Source organism: Eriocheir sinensis, chromosome 62 (assembly GCF_024679095.1).
Source record: "Eriocheir sinensis breed Jianghai 21 chromosome 62, ASM2467909v1, whole genome shotgun sequence".
Taxonomy (NCBI): domain Eukaryota; kingdom Metazoa; phylum Arthropoda; class Malacostraca; order Decapoda; family Varunidae; genus Eriocheir; species Eriocheir sinensis.
Genome location: NC_066570.1, coordinates 10,753,501 through 10,778,455, shown reverse-complemented (window position 1 = coordinate 10,778,455; position 24,955 = coordinate 10,753,501). Strand labels below are relative to the sequence as shown.

The window sequence follows — 24,955 nt, the reverse complement described above, 5'->3', positions numbered from 1 at the left end:
ACACACCCAAGTCGCCTTATCTGCCACCGCGGCCCATCTCTCAATATAACAAGAACGTCGCAGCCGTCCTACGTCTGGCAGCAGTGTTCCGGCACCAATCCACTGCCAGTCAAATCGCTGCGTCAACAGTTTCCAGCAGCCATTACGAGTCTCCCGATGTCCGCCCTTCCCTCATCTCTCACCGCCGCTGCTGCCGCGGCCGAGGTCTTCCGACGCGACTCCAACGACTGCACGTACCCCAGGGCGTCGCCAACCTTCGCCCTCTACACTACAACAGCTGATTAATCTTGGTATTTGTAGATATTCCCTTCTGGTCAAACTATGCCGGCTCAGCTTATTCCACTTTTCTTTCGAGCAGAGGCACGACCTTTTTATTTCTGTGTTCCTAACACTGTTAATCAGTCATAATTGTGAGAGTAACGTTCATTCGCATACGATATTGATCCTTTCTTATTGTCTGCTAGCGGTAAAACTGTGATTACCCTGATCAAAGTTCATCTTCCTCGGTGTGCCCTGGCTCCGTTTTCTCTTCGCCGCTCGAGAGAAAACAAGCGCCTTTAAGGCATACTCCCTTAATTTCTCCTACCCAAAATACCGCAGTGTTTATAGAATTTTTTTTTTCTTATACCTATAACATTATAACACTCGCCTGCGCCAGAACAGGCTGGGCCGACCATCATGCCCCACCGGAAAGAAGCCTTGGACCGACCATCAGGAATTCAGGATCCACCGGGAAGAAGCCTACCGGCGCAATAGGCCACGACGTAAAAAATAAATAAATAAATAAATAAATATAAAAAATAGCCAATGAAGTGGTTATGTGAAACACATTACATTTTACATTTAGGAATACTAAGCTTTTTTTTTTGTTTTGTTGTTTGCATTTGGGAATACTAAGTTATTATTTTTCATTTAGGAAACTATGCCATTATTTTGCAATTAGGAAACTAGTTTATTATTTTGCACTTAGGAATACTAAGGTATTATTTTGCATCTAGGAGGACTAGGCTATTATTTTGCTTTTAGGAATACTAAGCTATTATTTTGCTTTTAGGAATACTAAGCTATTATTTTGCTTTTAGGAATACTAAGCTATTATTTTGCATTTAGGAATACTAAGCTATTATTTTGCATTTAGGAATACTAAGCTAATATTTTGCATTTAGGAATACTAAGCTATTATTTTGCATTTAGGAATACTAAGCTATTATTTTGCATTTAGGAATACTAAGCTATTATTTTGCATTTAGGAATACTAAGCTATTATTTTGCATTTAGGAATACTAAGCTATTATTTTGCATTTAGGAATACTAAGGTATTATTTTGCATTTAGGAATACTTAGGTACAGGTATTATTTTGCATTTAGGAATACTAAGCTAATATTTTGCATTTAGGAATACTGAGCTATTATTTTGCATTTAGGAATAATGAGCTATTATTTTGCATTTAGCAATCTAGGCTATTATTCCACATTTAGGAATACTAAGCTATTAATTTTGCATTTAAGAAAGTTAGACATACTGTACTATTTTTTTTTTTACGAGAAATTAACATACATCTCCTGAATAATTTTATTAATCAATTTTGATGGATACTGTGCTATATTGGCTATCATCTGGCCCAATTTATACATGATTATATGTGGAAAAAGCTTGAAGGTCTGTTTTTTTAGCACTTTTAGGGGATTTGTGGCATATTTCAAGGTGTTTTCTTTGTAACATCTTCAATAAAACAGGATGTTCATATATATATATATATATATATATATATATATATATATATATATATATATATATTTTTTTTTTTTTTTTTTTACCTTACCTTTACTCAAAGTTCACTATTACAAAATTTAATATAGCGGTAACGGTAATGCCCTCGAGAGTCTCAGGTGGTATGACGTTGAAAAAATTTAAGAACCACTGCTTTATGGGGTAGAACATAGCTCACAAAATGAGCCAAGAAGCGAAAGCAACAGGTGAACACGGCGCATGAGCGCTCCCTTCCCTGATATCGATCGCATTGGCTTTGGCTTTGGTGTAGCTGGCCGTGCTGCCAGTAAACATAGTCCAAACTATCGTACAGCAATAATAGGCCTAAAAAAAAAATAAAAAAAAAGTAAAAAACAAAGAATAAAAAGAAAGACCAATGGGGGCGTGGCAGGAGCGCGGCCACTTAAATACACGGCCATTTAAGCCCGCCATTACATGAACAAGTGCGCGTTATGCGTCTGGCAACTGCTCGCACAGGGTGGGTTGTCAAGACTCAAATCCACACACGAAGTTTTAAAAAAAACCGATATTTTTGACACGAATCAAACAATATCTACGTTGACCAATACCACGTTAGAAAACAATGGGTTATCCGCACTCCCACATCAGAGTGGGACACGTCCTGAGAGTGGAACAGCGTCTGACACCTCACCAGCTCTATAAATAAACTTGCAGCATTGTCAGCCATGTATATACCTCACTGCGGCAGTTTCCTGAAAACACAGTATCTTTTTATCTATGCCTAAAAAGTGTTTTCAGCTATTTCATATTTATAAGATCAGTTTAACTCATATTTGATACTAATAATGTCAAGGTGAGATCCCTTGTGTTTTAGCTCTTTCATTGATTATATGTATATAAACATGTATGGTTTCTGGGGAAATTTCTATATTTAGTGCAGTCATCACAATTATAATCATACTAACCGACAAAAGATTAAAATATGGGTAAATTCCCGCCCTTTACAGTCGTACATTTATAACTTTAAAAAAAAAAAACTGCAGTTAAGAGTGTGATGGAAAGGATTATAATTTTATAAGCTAAACAGCGGTCATGCCAATACATACATGTTTGCCTAGAATGTAATTTGTATTATGATCTGACTTTTTTGTGTAGGATTTAAACGATAAATAATTAAAAGAAATTGATAAACTAGAGTTCTAAATGACTGAGTGAATACCAATAATAATGAAAAAATTGATATTGCTGCCGCAATTTAAAATATCTGACTGATGTTCTCAAATCAGTAGTGAGATATGATTTGTTACAAATAAATTAAATGACTCGAGAAAACCTAAAGTAAGGCTGCAGGGGAAAAAAAATAACATCCAGTGAGATGTAGGAACGCGAGCGAAATACTGGAAGGGCCAATTTTCCCACGAGATTCTACACTATGGGGAAAGGGATGTTAAACTAAAGACGTGATTGAGTACACTATTTAGGTGTTATTTGGATAGTTACGTAATAAAACTTACTAAAGACTGAATGTACTTACACTAAAGGAAATTAAGAAAAAAGCTGACACACAACACTTGTCTGACTGGTCTGGCGGGACACTTTCCTAGCTTGATCACCAGGACAACTAAAACTTTTTTTTATAGATATGAAGGAGGGTGGAAGTATCGTTATGGGTGTGTTTTATATGGAGTTATGCGTGCTCGTGATTTTTACTGGTTAAGAAAGAATTTCCACGCGGAATGCCTGGGAAAAAGAAACGAAAGAATGAAAATATTATAAATCTTGTGTTTAGCTGTGCATAATTTGAGATATGGGCTTAAATGGATGTTAGGATAACAAATGAATATTATATGAGACTAAGGAACTAATTAACACCAACAAATGTGAGCAAGGGAAATATATAATTATGTCCTGAATTTTCTGTTATTACATTTGTGTCTAGGAAGTACAGAAAATGGGCAATGCCTTTCTTGAAATAGGTTATGTTTTGTTTAACCTTCAGAACTATGCTCTTTCATCTTCCTTTTACAATTCCTCAAGTGCAACAGCATAAATATATTTATATTATTACTCACAATACCAATTTACAATTACATTGCTAAACATTATATATTTAATCCATATCATGGAAAATGGAGAAGCTAGGGTTCTTAGACACTGTGGCAGCAAAAACTTTGTCTCCAACCGAAATTGATCCTCCAATGTCGATAGCCATGTTAGCACCGAAGACAGGCTTCGTTGCCCATACCTTTGCCAACTTAGGTGGATCCTTTATGAGCCGGTACCTGTGAGTGAAAATTAAGAACACATAAGAATACATATATATATATATATATATATATATATATATATATATATATATATATATATATATATATATATATATATATATATATATATATATTCCAGAATAAGTGAAGAGTTACATGAGAAATTTGACTATGTATGCTAACTGCATGCCTCCCCTCTCCCCCACCCCACCCGCGGCCCCGCTGCACTAAACTTTTTACTCTAGCTCATCCCCATAATGTCCAAACCCCCTCTGCAAAAGATAGCCACCATCTTCACTCTTTCATCCCTTACTCTGGTAAACTCTGGAACAGCCTTCCTCCGTCTGTATTTCCTCCTGCCTATGACTTCACATCTTTCAAGAAGACACCTCTCCACCCGAAATTGACCCCTCTTTTTGGCCACTCTTTACTTTGTCTGTTGTGGGAGCGGTGAGTAGCAGGCTTTTTTATCTACACTCTTTTTGTTGCCCTTGATCGGTCTCCTTCGTTGTAAAAAAAAATGTTTGCAGATGAATCCAAACTGCTTGGAAAATAATTGATGATGATTGTAATAAACGGCAGGAAGATTTAAATAAGATACATGAATGGAGTAAAAAATGGGAGATGGATTTTAACGAAAAGAAATATCACAATGAAAATGGGAAAAAAAATAGACCATGTGAAGTGTATAGAATTCGAGAGACAATCATCGACACAGTGAATGATGAAAAAGACTTAGGAATTATAATACAAGATTCACTGACACTTGAGAAGCACATAAATAAGATATCCGGACAAACACATAGTTAACTGCAAAATATGAGTGGCATTTCACTATTTAGATGGGGACATGATGAAGAAAAAAATAACAACATTGATTAGATCAAGGTTAGAGTATACGATTGTTTGGTCACAACACAAGAAAAAGAATATAAGGAAACTCGAAAAGATTCAAAGGATTGCAACTAAAAGGGTACCACAACTATCATGTCTGTCATACGAGACAAGATTGGAAGAACTGGGTCTACCAACACTCGAAGAAAGAAGAGAAAGAGGAGACTTGATAGCGTTGTACAGGATTACAAGTGGAATGGACATGTTAGATAGAAATCATTTAATCGAGATAGGAGGCAACTAGGAGGATACAGCAAGAAATTGAGAAAAGGGACTTGTACAGTACAGTTTTCTATACAGGAGTGTGGACACATGAAATGGACTACACTAAACAAAGACATTGTTGAAGCAGGCAGTGTCCATAAAATTAAGGAAAAGTTGACAAATATAGACTGGGAGACAGGACTATCCGAGCTTGAGCTCAGTTCCTGTATAATACAAATCGGTTAATACCAGGGTTGGAAAATCATCATTTTTTCTTCTTTTTTTTATTTAAATCGGATTTTTTTATTTAAATCATTTTTTTATGATTTAAATGATTTTTTGCATTAATCCCTGTTTGTTTCCACTGATTTTTTTGTTTGTTTCAGTCTTATGTGGCCATTTTCAATGTTAAATAACACCATGGATTAATATATATTACCCAAGATGAGTTTTCCACATAAAAATCATAGGTAGGAGTAATATTTTTTTTCTTGTCAGAGATGCCAATGATTCACTGGTGCCTGACATGGTAGAGGACCAGTACAGGATCAGTACAGGACAAGGAGACTTGATACTTTTCCTGTACAATTGGTTCACATATCTCTTCCTAGGTCCATAAGCCTTCTGAGGGTTGAGGCCAGAGAGGGCATAGAAAACATCATTCTTAAGAATCTTAATAACAGGCATAAAGGAGTCAGAGGGGCGATGAGTAGTTTGCATGCATAAAGTTCGTACGCAATTGTTCGTAAGGAATAAAGTTAGTTTGAAAAAAGCACGTACGCAAAAGTTCGTGCGCTAAAGTTCGTATGCAGATGTTCGTATGGTATAAAGTACATATGTAAAATATTCGTAACGACAAAAGTTCGTTGGGACTGAAGTTCGCACAGAAAAATTTCGTATGGAAAAATTTCGTATGAAATTGTTCGTAAGCAAAAACTTCGTACGCAAATGTTCGTCAGGGATAAAGTTCGCCTGACAAAAATACTTAAGTAAAAGTTCGTACGCTAAAGTTCGTATACAGATGGTATAGTATAAAGTACGCATGTAAAATATTCGTAATAACAAAAGTTCGTATAGCAAAAAAATCATATGCAATTATTCGTACGCAAATGTTCGTCAGGGATAAAATTATTCTGGGTAAAGTAGTACGGACGGAAAAGTTCGTAAGCATGTTTGTATGGTAATAAATCGCTATGGATAGTTGCTACACGAAGTTTTTCTATACGAACTTTTGTCCGGAACCCATGAAAAATGGGGGGGGGGGGGGTCGCTGAGAGCCGACCCTGCTGAGAGAGAGTGTGTGTGTGTGTGTGTGTGTGTGTGTGTGTTAAGGTGGTGGTTGTGATGGTGGTGTAATTGTTGTAGTAGTAGTAGTAGTAGTAGTAGTAGTAGTAGTATATGGAAAGTAGTAGTAGTAGTAGTAGTACATGGAAAGTAGTATTAGTAGCATAGTAGTAGTAGTAGTAGTAGTAGCATATGGAGGAGGGTAGTAGTAATAGTATGTGGATGAGGGAAGTAGTAGTAGTAGTAGTAGCATATGGAGGAAGGTAGTAGTAATATTATGTGGATGAGGGAAGTAGTATAGTAGTAGTAGTAGTAGCATATGGAGGAAGGTAGTAGTAATAGTATGTGGATGAGGGAAGTAGTAGTAGTTGTTGTATATGGAGGGTAGTAGCAGTAGTAGTAGTTGTTGTATATGGAGGATAGTAGTAGTAGTAGCAGTATTTATAGTAGTAAGTACACACACAGACGCGCGCGCTTGTGTAGTACTACTATTACTTCTGTACTACAATTACACCATCACGAACTCGAGCACCACCACCACAGCTCTCTCTCTCTCTCTCTCTCTCTCTCTCTCTCTCTCTCTCTCTCTCTCTCTCTCTCTCTCTCTCTCTCTCTAATCAACTTTTTTTTTAAATTTAATGACATGCATTCACATTAATGAGTACTAGTACCACAATAAGCTTCTTGGTGAAAATGTTTCACAACTGGCAACACGTTTAGCGATTCTGGCAGTCGGTGATTAGCTGTCAGACCACGAGGAGAGCGGGGGCGGAGGAGAGTGCAGAAATGTGTCAGAACGGGAAAACGCGTACAGGACCCGGCCAATACCCGTATCCATCAAGGTTGTTATGTTTGTCCTTTTTTGAGACTTTGTCCAAAAGTTTTCTTGAAAAAAAGGAGTCAAAATCTGTCCTCTTCTGTCCTTTTTTCAGTAAAATTTATTTATTTATTTATTGTTTATTCATTTTGATTTATTTATCATTATTATTATTATTTTTTTTTTATTTTTTATTTTTTACAATTTATTAAGCAGCGCTGACAAATTAAGTCTGATCATCCTGTATGAAAAGATATGGGGCGGCGGCACGTTCAGTAGAGTTTCGTAGCGCTACCGTACTCTACAGTTTACAGTGTACCGCGAGGCGCGAGATCTTTGGAGGTGCACTGCGGTCCGCGCAAGAGAGATGAACCACCTGGGGCAAACTTTCAAACAAACAGTCAATATTGGCCTCTGCAACCTCTCTTCTATTTTATTATATTTTCTTTATATTTGTTTCCTCGTGCTAGATAAAAAAATAAAGAGGCATATTATAAAGTGATGATTGTTCTGTGGGAACGCAGAGGTAACTAACCGGCAACCCCGGCAAAGCACTCCCACGTTCCCACTTGACTCAAAGCTCCTGCTCCACATTGCCGAGGCAGGACGACCAACACAACATCTTGGGAAGGTAACAGTGATTATTATAATATAATATTATGACTAATTTATGTTTGTAAATGTGAGTGATTTTGTGAAAGGTGATATCAACATGTTAGCGAGCCTATTGAGTTGTTGTTTTTCACGAATTACGTGAACAACTGTATGTGGTACAGGCCCAATATGTGTCTGACACAAGATGCTGCAATTTTGACGGAAAGACAGAATATATATATATATATATATATATATATATATATATATATATATATATATATATATATATATATATATATATATATATATATAATTTTCGTAGTGCTCTCTAATGCGCTGTAATGAAATAAAGGGCTGAGGGGACCGTGGAACCAGTGCATGCAGTGAGGGATGCGGCTGAAAGGGACATGAGCTTGGCTGCCAGGGCTGACATGCCACGCGAAGGTGACATGAACCGCAGTATTAGACGCTACCGCAAGCGAGCAAGGCAAGCTCCTGCTGAGCCGGCGACCATCGGTGATCTCGTCATACCACCGGAGCTTGGTCTGACCCAAGGGTCGCGGGGCCTGCCTATGATACGCTTCTTGTTGTATGACAGCGGCGATGACGAGGCCTACAATGGCAGAAGGATAGTACTGTACAGCAGTGACTGGGGGCTGCAGAATCTGGCCTACAGTCTTCACTGGGCAGCTGATGGCACGTTCAAGGTCTCTCTAGTACTCTTCCAGCAACTGTATACAATACACATAAGAACATAAGAACATAAGAGTCTGCAAGAGCCCGATAGGCCTGTACGAGGCAGCTCCTTTGAACATAAGCTCCCGTGTAGCTCCCGTGTATCTAACCCCACCTAATATCGCTGTCCATGAATTTATCTAATCTATTTTTGAATGTGACAATTGTATTGGCACTCACCACATGACTGCTAAGCCTATTCCACTCTTCCACCACCCTGTTTGTAAACCAGTTTTTGCCTATGACCCTGTTGAATCTGAATTTATCCAGTTTAAACCCACTACTTCGTGTCCTACCCGGTTCTCTTACCAACAATACCTTATGAATATCTCCCTTATTAAAGCCCTTCATCCATTTATAAACCTCGATCATGTCTCCACGCACCCTTCGCCTTTCTAGAGAATGCAAGTTTAACTGTTTGAGTCTTTCCTCGTATGGCACGTTTCTCAACCCCTGAATCATCTAGTCATCCTCCTCTGAATCGATTCTAACATTTTGATATCCATTCTATAGTAAGGTGACCAGAACTGAACCGCATAGTCAAGATGAGGTCTAACTAATGCTAAATATAGTTTGAGGAAGACTTCGGCGCTTCTGTTGTTTACGCTCCTTGAAATAAATCCCAGTATCCTATTTGCTCGATTTCTAGCTTGAATGCATTGTGCCCTTGGACGGAGATCAGAGCTCACTAAGACCCCTAAATCCCTCTCGCACCCAGACCTGCTTATGAGAGTGTCATTTAAGCAATAGTTATGAGAGGGGTTGTTCCTATTTACACTCAGAATACTGCACTTCCCTACATTGAACTCCATCTGCCATTTATTCGCTCGGTCATACAATCTGTTTAGTTCACTCTGGAGAATACTAGCGTCCTGATCCGACTCAGTTACTCTACCGATCATGGTAGATAGATGGTAGATATTAGATAGATATTCAGAGAGAGAGAGAGAGAGAGAGAGAGAGAGAGAGAGAGAGAGAGAGAGAGAGGGTGGGGTCACATTTGATTTAAAAAGGGGATAGTGGCCGTTTAAACTAATAATTCTTTCAAAGTTTTCACTCCTTCATTGAGTAACATAACTATTTCATCGTTCAGGTTTCCATTGCGCAGTGCGGGACCCGAGTAGAGGAGGTAATACTGTCGTTAAAACAATTATCTTCAATCATATTTCGTTTAAAAGGCCTGACGCTCATGCATGTATTCCAACCTAATACTTCTTTGTTTCTCTGCCATCTTCAAGTAACGCAATTCAGGAGGATTAAAATTTAAAACTAAGTAATGTCCCGCTGTTTAAAATGGCTCCGTAATCTGAATCCGAGGACACTATTTATTATTCTCGGTGACAATGGGCTTAAAACGACTTTAATGCATACATACATAAGTGCGTTCTAGTTTATCGCCACGCAACACGCATCCGGTAACCTTGAGGACGAACAGCGCCAAAGAAGCAGCCCGGGTTATCTATAGAAAGCCAACCTGCCTCTTATCGTATTCTTAAACATTTCGGCGCCAAGGTACACATATTTGACAAGGCTTTCGTAGGAGTTTTGGGCATTTCCAGGGGTAGTTTTATGACCTTTCTGGTTGTGTGACCCTTCTTCTATACCATGAACCTAAAAACACACTCATTAGAATCCGACTGACCTCCTTTTCGGCCTCTGGAAATAGTTGAAGTGAGGGCCATATTCTTAAACTTTTCGGCGCCAAGGTACACATGTCTGACGAGGCTTTCGTATGAGTTTTGGGCATTTCCAGGGTTAGTTTTATGACACTTTTGGTAGTTTGACCCTTCTTCTGTACCATGAACCTAAAAAAAACATTCATTAGAACCCGATTTTTCTCCTTTTCGGCCTCTGGAAATAGATGATGTGAGGGGTGGAAGCGTCTGACAATACCGACTTCTGGCTCATTCCGTTAGCCTGTGCATAACCGCCCTGGCCATAACAGTGCCTTGTGCATACGCACTACTGGAAGACAAGAGCGCACACACCTACAGGCAGGTAGGTTCAGGCACGGGTTCAAGCTTGATAAAGTTAAATTGTAAAAAAAGGAAATAGGAAGAAATTGCGCGCAGCCATATACGAGTCACCCAGACGCCCCGGCTTCGGTGGCTCCGTGATGACTGATCTCGAGCGAGCGGCCATGAACGCGATCCAGGAAGTCTTCCCCTAGAAGCTGCAGTCCACCTGTTTTTTTTACCTCGCCCAGAACGTCTGGAAGAAGGTGCAGAACGTCGGACTCCAGCAGCAGTACGCCGATGACGCCGACTTTGCGCTGCAGGTGAGAAGTATTTCAGATTTGTTCATGTTTATAAGTTCGCAATATTTGTTTTTCACACACACACACACACACACACACACACACACACACTCATTCACTTTTTCTATACGAACTTCTGTCCCGACGAACTTTTGTCGTTACGAATATTTTACATACGTACTTTATACCATACGAACATCTGCATACGAACTTTTGCGTACGTGCTTTTTTCAAACGAACTTTATCCCTTACGAACATTTGCGTACGAACAATTGCGTACGAACTTTATGCATACGAACTATTTCCATACGTACTTTGGTCCTAGAATCAAATGAACTTTATCCTTCGAATTATTGCCATACCAAGTTTTTCTATACCCTACGAAATTTATCTCTGACGAATGTTTGCGTACGAACAGTTGCGTACGAACATTTGCATACGAACTTTTTCCATACGAACTTTTACGCGTACGAACATTTTTGTAACGAACATTTGCACGACGAACATTTAACCTTACGTTTTTTTTTCCATTACGGACTTCTGACATGAACTTTATACCCTACGTACTTTATCCTGACGTACTTTAGTCAAACGAACTTTATCCTACGAATTATTGCCATACGAAGTTTTTCTAAACGAACTTTTCTCCGGAACCCCCCCCCCCTCACACACACACACACACAAATATATATATATATATATATATATATATATATATATATATATATATATATATATATATATATATATATATATATATGTTTTACTCCTGATATAACACTTAAATCATTTTACATACAATATATCTAATTTTTTTTAAATCATGATTTTTTTACTATGATTTAAATCGATTTGAATCACTTGATTTAAATCATTTGATTTAAATCAAACCAACCCTGGTAAATACAAATCGATAAACACACACACACACACACACACACACACACACACACACACACACACACACACACACTCAAATAACAAACAAACACAAACACAAAAATACCCGTCATGTAATCAACTTAGCCAACTTTGGAAGCTAGGGCATTGCACGTTATCAGACCATGATAAATGGTCTCCCCCCCACACACATTTACACGTCCGTCCCCTCACCACACACACAGCCTTACGTGCGGAGAGTGGAGAGAGGTTCTTGGTTTGGATCCCGTTCATAACTCTTTGGGTCTACTGTGGTCAGCAGGCACCTTGAAAAGAGAAAACGAAATTTGGTGTTTAATACTAACATGTCTGACACACACACACACACACACACACACACACACACACACACACACACACACACACACACACACACACAAATAAACAAACAAAGAAACACATACCCTAGCTCAATCGGTTACAGCGCTGCGTTACCAGGTTTCAAGGCCTGACAGGAGGCGGTTCGAGCCCCGCTCAGGCCGGAAAATTTCCGCTGACAAGGAATGGTTATTGTCTCCCATTAACCAAGTAAGATGGGGTGTGTGGTGTGTGAGGGCCTGGCAGACATCGGCCAGACATAAACTATGATGAGGATGAGCTTGCTTTTGTCGAGAGGGTACTTGCTGGCGATTGCGAGTCCAACTCATGATCAGGCCGTGGTGCATTACATTCACACACATAGGAGGGGGCGATAACTGAGTGGTTAGCGTGCCAGTGCCGCGTCCAGGAAAACACGGGTTCAAGTCATGCCTACTGCCACAGTCGGGATTTTTCAGTCACCGCCAAGGAGCCTACGACTACCCACATGCTTTCCTGAAAACTACCATTCAACCAAAACTCTAAGATTTTTCTCTAAAAAGAGACTCAAAGATGAGCTCCGGGAGTCATCATGATCCGAGAAGATGGCGCCGCTATAAACACGTGCCTGCGCCACAACGGGCTGCGGCAGCCCATCGGGCCACATCAAGAGAGCCTACCGGCACCATGGGACATAACATAAACACACACACACACACACACGCACATACATACATGCAAACTTACACACACATACACACACACATACATACATGCAAACTTACACACACACACACACACACACACACACACATACATACATACATGCAAACTTACGCACACACACACACACACCTCTCTCTCTCTCTCTCTCTCTCATATATATATATATATATATATATATATATATATATATATATATATATATATATATATATATATATATATATATATATATATATATATATATATATATATATATATATATATATATATATATATATATATATATATATATATATATATATATATATATATATATATATATATATATATATATATATATATATATATATATATATATATATATATATATATATATATATATATATATATATATATATATATATATATATATATATATATATATATATATATATATATATATATATATATATATATATATATAGGAATATATATAGGTAACCAAAGGTGTTCTAGATCGTTGAGGAGAGCAAAGTTGTAGGCTTGTTCACCAGGCTTGTCAGTAAAAGAGGATGAACTCCAAAGCTGGTGGTGAACATTGAAATCTCCCAAGATAGAGATTTCAGCGAAGGGAAAATGAAGGCTTATGGACCTGATGGAGTGCCTCCTATTGTCCTTAAAAACTGTGCTTCCGTGCTGACACCCTGCCTGGTCAAATTATTTCGCCTCTGCCTGAAAACATCTACCTTTCCTTCCTGCTCCACTTTAGAGTTCAATAGTCAAAGAATTTTACATAGTTAGTAGAGTTAGGTTAGAGATAAACAGTACAGATGTATTTAGTAATAGAATGACAATGAAGACTTAACCAGATGGTGGAAAATTCTGAAGAGTCAAGGTTGTGGGCACGAGAGCGGGTGATGTCGTTGCGCAAGCAGGCGCAACATCCAGCTTTGGATTGAAATTTAGGATAGAGATAGTAGGAGGGAACAGAGTAGAGATTGCTGTCAGTAGCCTCAGAAACCTGTGTTTCGGTGAGGCTTAGACGAAGAAAGATGGTGTTCCACAGAATGAAAATGAGAACGAAGACCGCGAATGATGCAGAAATTGATAAGAAAGAGGTTCGATGAGTTATCAAGACTCCTCTTAAGTCTCCAGCCATATATATATATATATATATATATATATATATATATATATATATATATATATATATATATATATATATATATATATATATATATATAGTGACTTTGTCTTTCGAGGGTTTTCCCATTATTATCCGTAGACGTATGTGAAATTTACTAAGCTCAATGTCCTCGTCGTATAATCGAAATCACTACTGTTTTATATATCCAGCCTTCAAACACCTGTACGTTGGTCCTGGCCCAGGAAACCTGAAGTCCCAAGGGCTTCGCTTCCCTGTGCAGTGCCCCGAGAGTCGTCATCAGAACCTTCAGCGACTCCGCAATGATTATTGTATCATCGGTAAATCAAGATCAGTGACCCTGGTATTGCCAATACATGCTCCACAATGATTTTGGTCCGCAACTACCTAGTACTCAGTCCGTACGGGTGTTGAAAAGCAATGGGGCAAAAAATATAGCCCTGCCTCTCTCTCGGGTTCACGGGAAAGAAGCTGAACAAGTCCCCCCCCCCCCCCCCAAGGTTTATAGCATTCACTCTCAGTCCCAGTATATAGGACTGTCAGTAAACCAGTAGTCCTTGCAGGAATCCCTCGAAGTCGCGGGAGATCCCGCAGTGTCTTGCGATGCACTGAATCAAACGCCTTCCTGCGACTGACATAGGCTGCAAGCATTCAGTATCAAAAATCACGTCTGCGCTCCACAACTGCATGAAGCACTATAGGATACTGTCAGTTGTCGGCTTACCAAGTGTGAACCCAGCCTGCTCAGGTCTTTGCAACTTCAGCATCTAGCTGCGAATCCGGATCAGCAATAGTTGGGTAAGCACCTTGCCTGGCACACTGAGCCGTGTAGGTAGATATACGGTGGTAGTTGTTGCAGTTCTGACAGTCCCCTTCCCCTTTCTAGATAGGGACGACCAACCACCTCTTCTAGTCAGAAGAAATGGTACCAGATTACCATACGCCAGTCAAGACTGCATGCAACCCGCGTATGATGGCCTCACCTCCAGCTTTGAGGAGTTCCGTCCCGATGTTGCAGCTACCCGCGTGCCTTTCCATCCTTCAACTTTGCCACAACCTCTCTGACCTCGTCGAGAGGATGGGTTTTCGTCGATGGGTGGATCAGCATCCGCCACCTACAACCTAGCAACTGGAAGCTGCTCTCACTCACGGAGGGTTCGTTGTGTACAACTGATCAAAATACTGAGCCCAATGAGCCCTCTGCCGATCCATGTCAGATACGAGGCAGCCATTACCTGCTTGAATAGCTCTCACCTGAGACGGATCGACGGAGCGGAGCTTTTTTTAGGCTCAGTAAGCAGGGCGGTGGTCATTCGCATTTAAATGGCCCTCGACTTCCTCAGCGAGACCCTTGAAATACTTTTTGCCTCGCCTCAGGAGAGTTATAATCCTACGCGACATCGGTCCCGATTCCCAGCAAGGCTAACAGGCAATTTTTATTATAGTGGCGCCATTTATGCTTGGTTCATGCTGCCCCCCGGAAATTATTCTTGATTCCCCTGGACGGTTTCTTCTAGATTCCGGTTTGATGGGTGGTCTCCAGGACAGCCTGTGGGTAGTCTTAGGGCATTCGGCGATGACTGAAAAATCCCAGGTGGTAGCGGGCGGTAAATGCGGGGCCCGCACGCTAACCACGCAGCCACCGCCTACCTAGCCCGTAGCCAATCCTGTCAGTGCCAGTAGTAGCACTGAAGTTGCCCAATGCGTCCCGAAGGGGCACTGGTCTCTCTCTCTCTCTCTCTCTCTCTCTCTCTCTCTCTCTCTCTCTCTCTCTCTCTCTCTCTCTCTCTCTCTCTCTCTCAGATGGTGATACTGTTTTGATCATTCATAATGCTTGAAACTATTTTTTTTTAAACATTTCCAAACATTTCCCATCGTATTACATACCTTTCACATGGCTTGATTTTTCTGAAGACAGCATCCCCAATCTTCAGATAGAGCCAGTCATCCTCAGCAAACGGAGGTGCTCTACAGATTACGATGTTGGGACGAAAGTTCTTCATCTCAATAGGTTGAGCAAGTCGACTGTTTAAGTCCTCTAATGAAGACTGAGAAGCTACATTGTAGGCACTAGTGTCCGCGTAATACATCTGTGAAACGTCAAAGACATGTTCGATGAGAGATTTCTGAGTAACTTACTGTAAAGCACTTTTGAGTAAAAATGAATTAACTTATGTACCTTGTATTTTGCATACAAATAGAAAATTTTCATCTACTTTCCTTATAATTATATATCTACGAAGAAATATTATATTTGTGGCATTGCAATCGTAAATGACTCGTGGGATGAAAAAACAGATAAAATCACTATGCTTTCAAATGATATACAATACAATATTAGAAAATGAATCCTTCATGGATATGTCGATATATTATTAGTTTCAACATTCAAATAATACGTGTGCAGGTAGTCCGGATGGAGTACCTGGACGAAGAGCTTAAGGAAACTTCGGCTTTGTTGACGCCAAAACTGAGCAGTGTATTCAGGGGTTTCATCCGGTCCGGGTGCTTCTCTGCATGCTGCAGGATAGTCTACATTACACCGATCCCCAAAGAATCTTCAACCCTTGATGTTACGAACTACCGACCGATCTTAATATCTCCGATCTTGTCGATAATCTTCTTGCATCTGTTGGCTCGTCTTTAGCTTGTTGCTAGATAATGAGTTCCCTCACCGTAAAGGTCTCGCGAATACTGATGTTCTTCTGATCATTTCCTGTGAACTCATGTTAAGAACATAAGAACATAAGAACGCAGGAGTCTACAAGAGGCCGGTAGGCCTGTACAAGGCAGCTCCTTTGACCCTAGGCTCCCGTGTATCTAACCCCACCTAATATCGCTGTCCATGAATTTATCTAGTCTATTTTTGAATGTGACAATTGTATTGGCACTCACCACATGACTTCTAAGCCTATTCCACTCATCCACCACCCTGTTAGTAAACCAATTTTTGCCTATGTCCCTGTTGAATCTGAATTTATCCAGTTTAAACCCATTGCTTCGTGTCCTACCCGGTTCTCTTACCAACAAAACCTTATGAATGCCTCCCTTATTAAAGCCCTTCATCCATTTATAAACCTCGATCATGTCTCCACGCACCCTTCGCCTTTCTAGAGAATGCAAGTTTAACTGTTTGAGTCTTTCCTCGTATGGCAAGTTTCTCAACCCCTGAATCATCTTAGTCATCCTCCTCTGCACCGATTCTAACATTTTGATATCCATTCTATAGTAAGGTGACCAGAACTGAACCGCATAGTCAAGATGAGGTATAACTAATGCTAAATATAGTTTGAGGAAGACTTCGGGGCTTCTGTTGCTTACGCTCCTTGAAATAAATCCCAGTACCCTATTAGCTCGATTTCTAGCTTGAATGCATTGTGCCCTTGGACGGAGATCAGAGCTCACTAAGACCCCTAAACCTCTCTCGCACCCAGACCTGCTTATGAGAGTGTCATTTAAGCAATAGTTATGAGAGGGATTGTTCCTACCTACACTCAGAATACTGCACTTCCCTACATTGAACTCCATCTGCCATTTATCCGCCCAGTCATACAATCTGTTGAGTTCACCTTGGAGAATACTAGCGTCCCGATCCGACTCAATTACTCTACCGATCTTGGTATCATCTGCGAACTTACTGACATCACTACTAATGCCTGTATCTAAGTCATTAGATATAAATAATAAACAAAAGTGAACCTAATACCGAACCCAGTCCCCAGTCAGATCTTTTACCATTGATTTGCACTCTTTGCTTCCTATTGCTAAGCCACGCCTTGACCCAGTTCAAAACTTTACCCTCTACTCCGTGAGCCTGTAATTTAAGCAACAGTCGTTGGTGAGGAACTTTGTCAAACACTTTACTAAAATCAAGATAGATTACATTATAATTTTCATCTCTGTCAACCGCCTCAAATACTTTATTGTAGAAGGACAAGAGATTGGTGAGGCATGACCTACCTTTTGTGAACCCATGCTGCGAGTCGTGAATTAAGCTATGTTTCTCTAAATGCTCCCGAATGTTCCTGGCTATTATGGACTCCAGCATCTTGCCTATAACCGATGTTAAGCTAATTGGGCGATAGTTTGAAGCAACTGACCTGTCCCCCTTTTTAAAAATCGGCGTCACATTACCTAGTTTCCATAGGCTCGGCACATAGCCAGTATTTACTGGCATCTTAAAGATGTCGGTTAGTGGGTCACTGAGTACATCACCTAATTCCTTTAATACCCTCGGAAATATCCCGTCAGGACCTGGCGACTTGTTCTTCTTAAGCTTATCTATCTCATCCTGAACTACTTGCCTGGTAATGATTTTATCCCTCAATTTGTCGCCATCCCCGCCCTCGTACACATGAACTCTTTCCGGTATAGTCGTTCGATCCTCCTGTGTGAATACTGAAAGGAAGTAGTCGTTCAACAATGTGCTCATATTTTCGTAATTTTCTACTAGCTCCCGTGTTTTTGTTCTATACATCTGAAAGAAGCCCTTAGGATTACTGTTCCAGTATGTTCATGAGGCGTGATAGTGGATGGTGCAACAAGATCTGTCAGCTGTATTTGATCGTACCAACCATGAAAGCCTGTTGCGGATATTGAAGAAAATTGCGATTTTTGGATCGGTGCTGTCCATTGTCACACAATTCATGATGGGATGTACACACCATGTCGATGTTGATGGTTGCTTCAGCGACTGACTCCAAGTGTCAAATGCAAAGGTAGCGTCTTGGGTCCTGGACTGTTCAACATCTCCATTACGGATTTCTTCCGCACAATGCGCAACACTTTGTATGGCTAGGCGGAGGATGTGGCCCTGATTATTGTTATCCAATCCCCTCATGTACGACATGGAGTTCATAAATTGACCTGAGACGTATATCTAGGTGAGAGGTGGAACGTGAAAATGAATCCGTCGAAGTCCAGGTGTATTCTTGTTTATAAATCCCGCACTGTCGTACAATCTCGCTATGGTCTGCTTTACAGTGAGTCAGGCTAGCTAAGAGTTATGTGTTTGCTTTATTGGGACCTCTCTTCGACGATAAACTCGAGTTTCAACGTAACATAAGGTCGATGGTTAGCTCGACTTCACGGAAGCTCGGTATATGGAGAAGCTCACAGCATATTTCGTAATGTGTGGCTGCCATTTGCTTCCTGTTTTTTTATTGCTATACATGAGTATTGTGGACTGGTGGGGCCCTCGGCTGAGACTTGTCATTTGGCCTCCTTGATAGAAATGTGCGTAACGCTAGTATCATCTGAGATGAATCGATTTGGGGGGACTTGAGTAATCGTTGCGATTTCAAAAGTCTATGCATGCTGTTCAAGATACGATCAAACTCCTTCCACCCGTTGCATCGTGCTCCTCAATGGCCATATACGCCGGCCAAGAATATGCGCCTTGCCTGAGTCTGCATTCGCTTTCCTTGCAGCCAATCCGTTGCCGCACCAGGCCAATCCAGCGTTGCAATGTTGTTGATCTTTGGAATTTGTTGAGCTAAGATGCCTGTATTTCCAGCGTGTGTTCCCAACTTTACCTTTACCTAGTTTATCATCCAGCCTTATTTATGTGGTGGGTAGGTAGAGGTAAAGATGGAGGCATACACTTAGGCTGCACGTGGTTTCAGTGTTCATTTTCGTCACGTTAGTCCTTGAGCTTGTGGCTGAAAGCAACCCATAACCCCGAGAGAAAGGTCCAGAGTGACATCTGGATTATCTGAGTTACTTATCCTTGGTTCCCCTCCGGTACCCATTTATCCACCAACCGGAAGGACAAGATGAAGAGCTCGGCCTGAATTCGATCACAGACGAGCAGATTCGTAGCTAGGCGTGTTACACACTTCACCACAGTGGTGGTGGCTTAATATATTATATGACGGGGTTTGATGACATTTAAGCAATATAAGATGAAAGGCTGAAGTTTGAATTTAAATCACACAGGTGACATCTTTAATTAAGCTTATTACCCACATTGGTTAAAAAGTGAGGCTCACCATACCATTCAAAAACCCTTGGCGGTAGTGTTTAGCAGTGACTTTTATCTATTGGGGCATTGTTTTGATTGCTTACAGGCCATACTAAGACAAAATGAAGTAGCCCAACAGTTATTCCAATTACACAAGCGGCGTTTTCCGCTACCTCGTCGACACGGAAGGTTAAGATTGAAACACCTTGCTCCTCACCCAGTGTCTTCTCGGTGGTGTTTAACAGTAAATTTAATCTATCTAGCCATTCTCGTTGATTGCTTATCTGCCATACTATGACAAATTGAAACAACCCACCTAGTATTCGAACCACACAGGGGTTGTATTCTGCTATCAGGCCAACACAGAAGTTGTAAGTCAGAGACTCGCCCTAACTCTCACCCTGCCTAATTGTGACCTACATCTATTATGGCATTTGGTTGATGACAGGCAGGCGGTGACTGAGTGGTCAGCGTGCGGACATAGTGTTCCGGAGACCCGGGTTTAAGTACCGCCCGCCGCTATGAACTGACAATTTTCCGTCATGGTCGCGTGGCCAAAGACAACCCACATGCTGTTCTGATGAACAGCTATACTCCTGGACTCTAATGCTCTATTACGTGGATGAAGTGGAACTACAAGGGGCAGCATGATCCATGCAAAAATGATGCCACTGTAAAATCTAGACCGCTCCACTAAGGGGGTCAACCAACAGGCCCCATTAAAAAAGCCTACCACCGCTAAGTGCCGAACAAAACTATAACTATAATTATAACTACAACAATAATTATAAGTATAAAACCAGACACGATAAACATTACCTCCACCCGCCTGAACGCCATCGACAGTCTTACAACGAGGATACATTTTTTTTTTTTTTTTTTTTTTTACGTCTACGCCTTTAGCGCCAGGAGGCTTGCTTGAGGGGCTTGGATGGTAGTCGGCCCCAGCCCGTCATGGCGCAGGCAAGTGTTTATAGTGGCGCCATTTTTTCTTGGCTCATGCTGCCCCAGGGAACTCGTTCTTGATTCACGTGGACGGTTTCCTTTAGAGTCCGGGTTGATGGGTTGTCTTCAGGACAGCTGTGGGTAGTTTTAAGCCACTCGGCGGATACTGAAAAATCCGAGCAGGTAGCGGTGGGGATTCGAACTCGCGTCGTCCATCACGCGGTGAATGTGGGCCCACCACGCTACAACTCAGCCACCGCCTACCGCTACGCCTTGTATGTGTTTATTATTTCCTCTGACTTGAATCCTTTGACATAATTTGTACGAGTAAGGAATACAAATATCTCTTTCCCTAATGAATTAACGACCAGACCATATATTTTCCGATATATTTTTGACAATTCTAGTTTGCCATAATATCATTATCATAATGTTTAACTAAGCTGCTGCCGACTGATAGTAGCAGAGTCATCTAACTTAGTTAACAAACTGAACCTCTTTCTCGTGACACAACTATATCTTTTAGCAATTCTACTTTTTGCCCCCTCCTTCAAGACTGGAAGCTATCGCAGTCAGCAAATTTCATCTCTATTTTAACATGCCCATTGTATCTAATTCAAAGGTAAATGCCCATACCGTGTCATTGTTTTGGATCTGCGGAAAGTCATAGTAGTCCAGTCTTCGTGGAGGTCGACTTTTCATGACTTTTGCTGTATACAGTAAGCGGACGCCCATTTCCCCTTTGTAAAGTACTTCAGAGAGCCACTGGGCTGCCTCTTCCCCGCAGTCCACGCCCCTCACTGCCTGGCCCCAAATCCTAGAACAAAAGAATTTGGTCACAACATCGTCATTTTTATCACATCAATATGTACGTGTAACACTAAAATAAAGCAAACTAATACGCAGGAAATAATGATTAATAGTATCACTGACTTTATACATCAACATTTATAAAAAAAAAATATCTAACTGCTGACTTTGTAAAAAAATATTCTCTCTCTCTCTCTCTCTCTCTCTCTCTCTCTCTCTCTCTCTCTCTCTCTCTCTCTCTCTCTCTCTCTCTCTGTATATGTGTGTGTGTGTGTGTGTGTGTGTGTGTGTGTATATATATATATATATATATATATATATATATATATATATATATATATATATATATATATATATATATATAATATAAATCAAAATCATTGGCCAGGAAACCTTGGATCAGGTGGGCAGAATGAGCCGGTGCATTATCCTGGTAAAGCTGTCAGGTTTTCGCCGCCCACATTTCCGGTCGTTTTCGTCGCACTGAGTCACCTGGCCAAAAACAACACTCCACTTGCTCAACACCCTCCCTATTCTTCGGACATGGAACCTTGACTTCTGCTGTTCCCTAAACTGAAAACAATCCTGAAAGGGAAGCGTTTTGTGTCGCAAGAGGAAATTATGAAGAAAGCGACGGCAGAGCTCTACACTATTATAGTTAAGGATTTCCAGAAATGTTACCAGCAGTGGCAGAACCGCTGGGAGAAGTGTGTGAACTCCCAAGGAGAGTACTTTAAGGATGATTAAATAAAATTTGTGAAATATACAAAATCCTTTTATTTATTTCTAAAGGTCGGATACTTTTTGAACGCACCTCGTGTGTGTGTGTGTGTGTGTGTATATATATATATATATATATATATATATATATATATATATATATATATATAGATATATTTATATATATATTTATATATATATATATTTATATATATATATATATTCATATATATATATATATATATATATATATATACAAATAAAAGACCTTAAAAAATGCCACAGATCCCCTACAAATGCTATTTCAAAATCCATGGAACTAATGCACATAAAATAAAACCTACTTATTCAATCAGTGGGAGGACTGACGTCACTGTTTTGCAGCCATACGTACATCAAAGCGAGGAGCAGTGCTCAACAGGCAACACCTCATGTCGCTGTCAATCACAAGTCTACTGCGTGCCTTCGTTTTCACTGCCATCATTGATGAGAATCCAGCCTCGCAGCGATAGGTCGAGGTCCAGCATGGTCAGTGCACGCACCGAAAGAAGAGGATAGTCGTCATTCAGTGTCGCCCAAAATGTCGGAAGCTCTTGTTCAGTAAAATCGACTTCCAACTGAGTATCCTCACGAATTTGAAGAAATTCTACCTTCGCAGCAACATCAGTATCACATGGCACTGTCCTTCACTGAGAAGGGTCTGGAGATCCACGCATCAATACAGTGGTCATCCAGTCCTGGAAAGTAACTTTCGATGGCGTCATTCACCGCTAGAAGATGAGCTGAGATCTCCTCACGGAAACTGCATTCAGCAGTCAGCTGTGTCACTGTCCTGAACTTTTTTCACGTAAAGTTGAATCTTACACTTGAATACTGCCACTTTGTCACGAACTGTGTGCAGCATTGCAAGGTTTCCTTGGAGTGAATTAAATATTCAGGGAATTCACTTCAGAGAAGAAATCAGCCAGGTAGGCAACCTATGTTACGAAACAGTCATCTTGCATCATTTCGTGAAGATTTTCTTTCGAGGTACGACCTTGTTGCAACAGCATCGTTATTTCCTCTCGAAGTTGCAGCACGTGATTCATAACTTTGCCACGTGAGCGCCAACGTACCTCCGTGTGAAACAGGAGAACAGAGAAGTCAGAGCCCATTTCTTCACAAAGCACTTTAAAAATCTTTGAAGTTGTTGCGCTCCCTCGGATCTGGTTCACAATCTTCACAACGTCTGTGAGCACTTCTTGAAGTCCAGATGGGATAGTCTTCATCGCCAAAGCATAAAGATGAATCATGCAATGAGTGAAGGAGACATGCGGAGCGACATTCTTCACGAATCATGGAAGCCCCATCTGTACACAGACCGACAAGTGCTTCCCAACTCAGCCCATGTTTAATAAGGAGAAAGGCTTCTAGGATTCTGAAAATATCTTCTCCACGAGTTGTTGTGGCCACTGGCTCAGAGTATAAGTACTCATCCTTCATACCTTCCTTGTCAAGGTAGCGAACATAAACAATAAGTTGGGAACATGAGGCAACATCTGTCGACTCATCCAGTTGCAGAGAATAAACAGGACTACTCTCCACAGCACTCACCACTTGCAGGAGAATATCCTCACTCATGTCCGTGAGATCCTACTTTTGACTATCATTCGAAAGGGAAATTGCCCTCAACTTGTGTACCTGCTGTTCTACATGAATCACCTTCGTGGTTTCCAGAATGCAAGGCTAAATCAGATTTTCACCAATGGTATGAGGCTTCTTGGTCTGCGCGATTTTTTAGAGCAATTCTGTATGAAGCCTCCAGCGCACTGCTTTGTTCTGACGAGCGAACTGACCAGTGGAATCGATGCGACTGGCCTTCAGAGCAGCTTCTTTTCGCTTGAAGTAGTCCAAGTTTTTGTCCACCAGTTGGTTATGGTAAGACTCAAAATGAACCTTCAGTTTGCTTGGCCTCATACTTTCATGACTCAAAACCTTGGTGCAACTGCTGCACCTTGGGAGTCACAGCCAGGAGTGGAGCACATACAGACCCCCCCCTCCCCCCGCAGCTATGATCTGACTGACTGACTGATTGTGGTTGATGTTTTCAGCAGCTGGCCGCTTCACATACATGAAGTAAATTATTTTCTCCCAAACCCTCCGCGACCCCTCGAGAAACCCCAAAGGACCCCCAGGGGGTCACGACCCTCAGGTTAAGAACCGCTGATCTACACTATTTGGGCGGTCGCAGCCATGCACGGCATGTCATTCTCGAGAACTTCCAACAAACCCACAAAAAGGAGTTCCTGAAGGGGAGGGGGCACGTGCCCTCTGTGCCCCACCCCCCCTGGCTACGCCCCTGTGTATATATACATATATATATATATATATATATATATATATATATATATATATATATATATATATATATATATATATATATACTGCTTCACCGGCACTATAGGCTGAGCCTAAACACCCCTCACATACACACACACACACACACACACACACACACACACACACACACACACACACTCAAACACACCAAACCTAACACACACACACACACACACACAAACTCACACACACACACACACACACACACACACACACACACACACACACACACACACACACACACAC

At 40.8% G+C, this 24,955-nt stretch overlaps 1 protein-coding gene across 1 annotated transcript; it reads right to left on the bottom strand.

Annotated features, from left to right (window-relative positions):
* Positions 1 to 2,348: 2,348 nt before the first annotated feature.
* On the bottom strand, positions 2,349 to 23,950 carry LOC126986572 (mitochondrial amidoxime-reducing component 1-like). The gene is made up of 5 exons (XM_050842834.1): positions 23,815 to 23,950; positions 21,437 to 21,654; positions 15,781 to 15,983; positions 11,918 to 11,992; positions 2,349 to 4,014 (listed from the first exon to the last, which is right to left on the bottom strand). Exons 1-5 carry the CDS (start codon positions 23,948 to 23,950, stop codon positions 3,843 to 3,845), a joined length of 804 nt encoding a protein of 267 aa, XP_050698791.1. The 3' UTR covers positions 2,349 to 3,842.
* Positions 23,951 to 24,955: the final 1,005 nt, after the last annotated feature.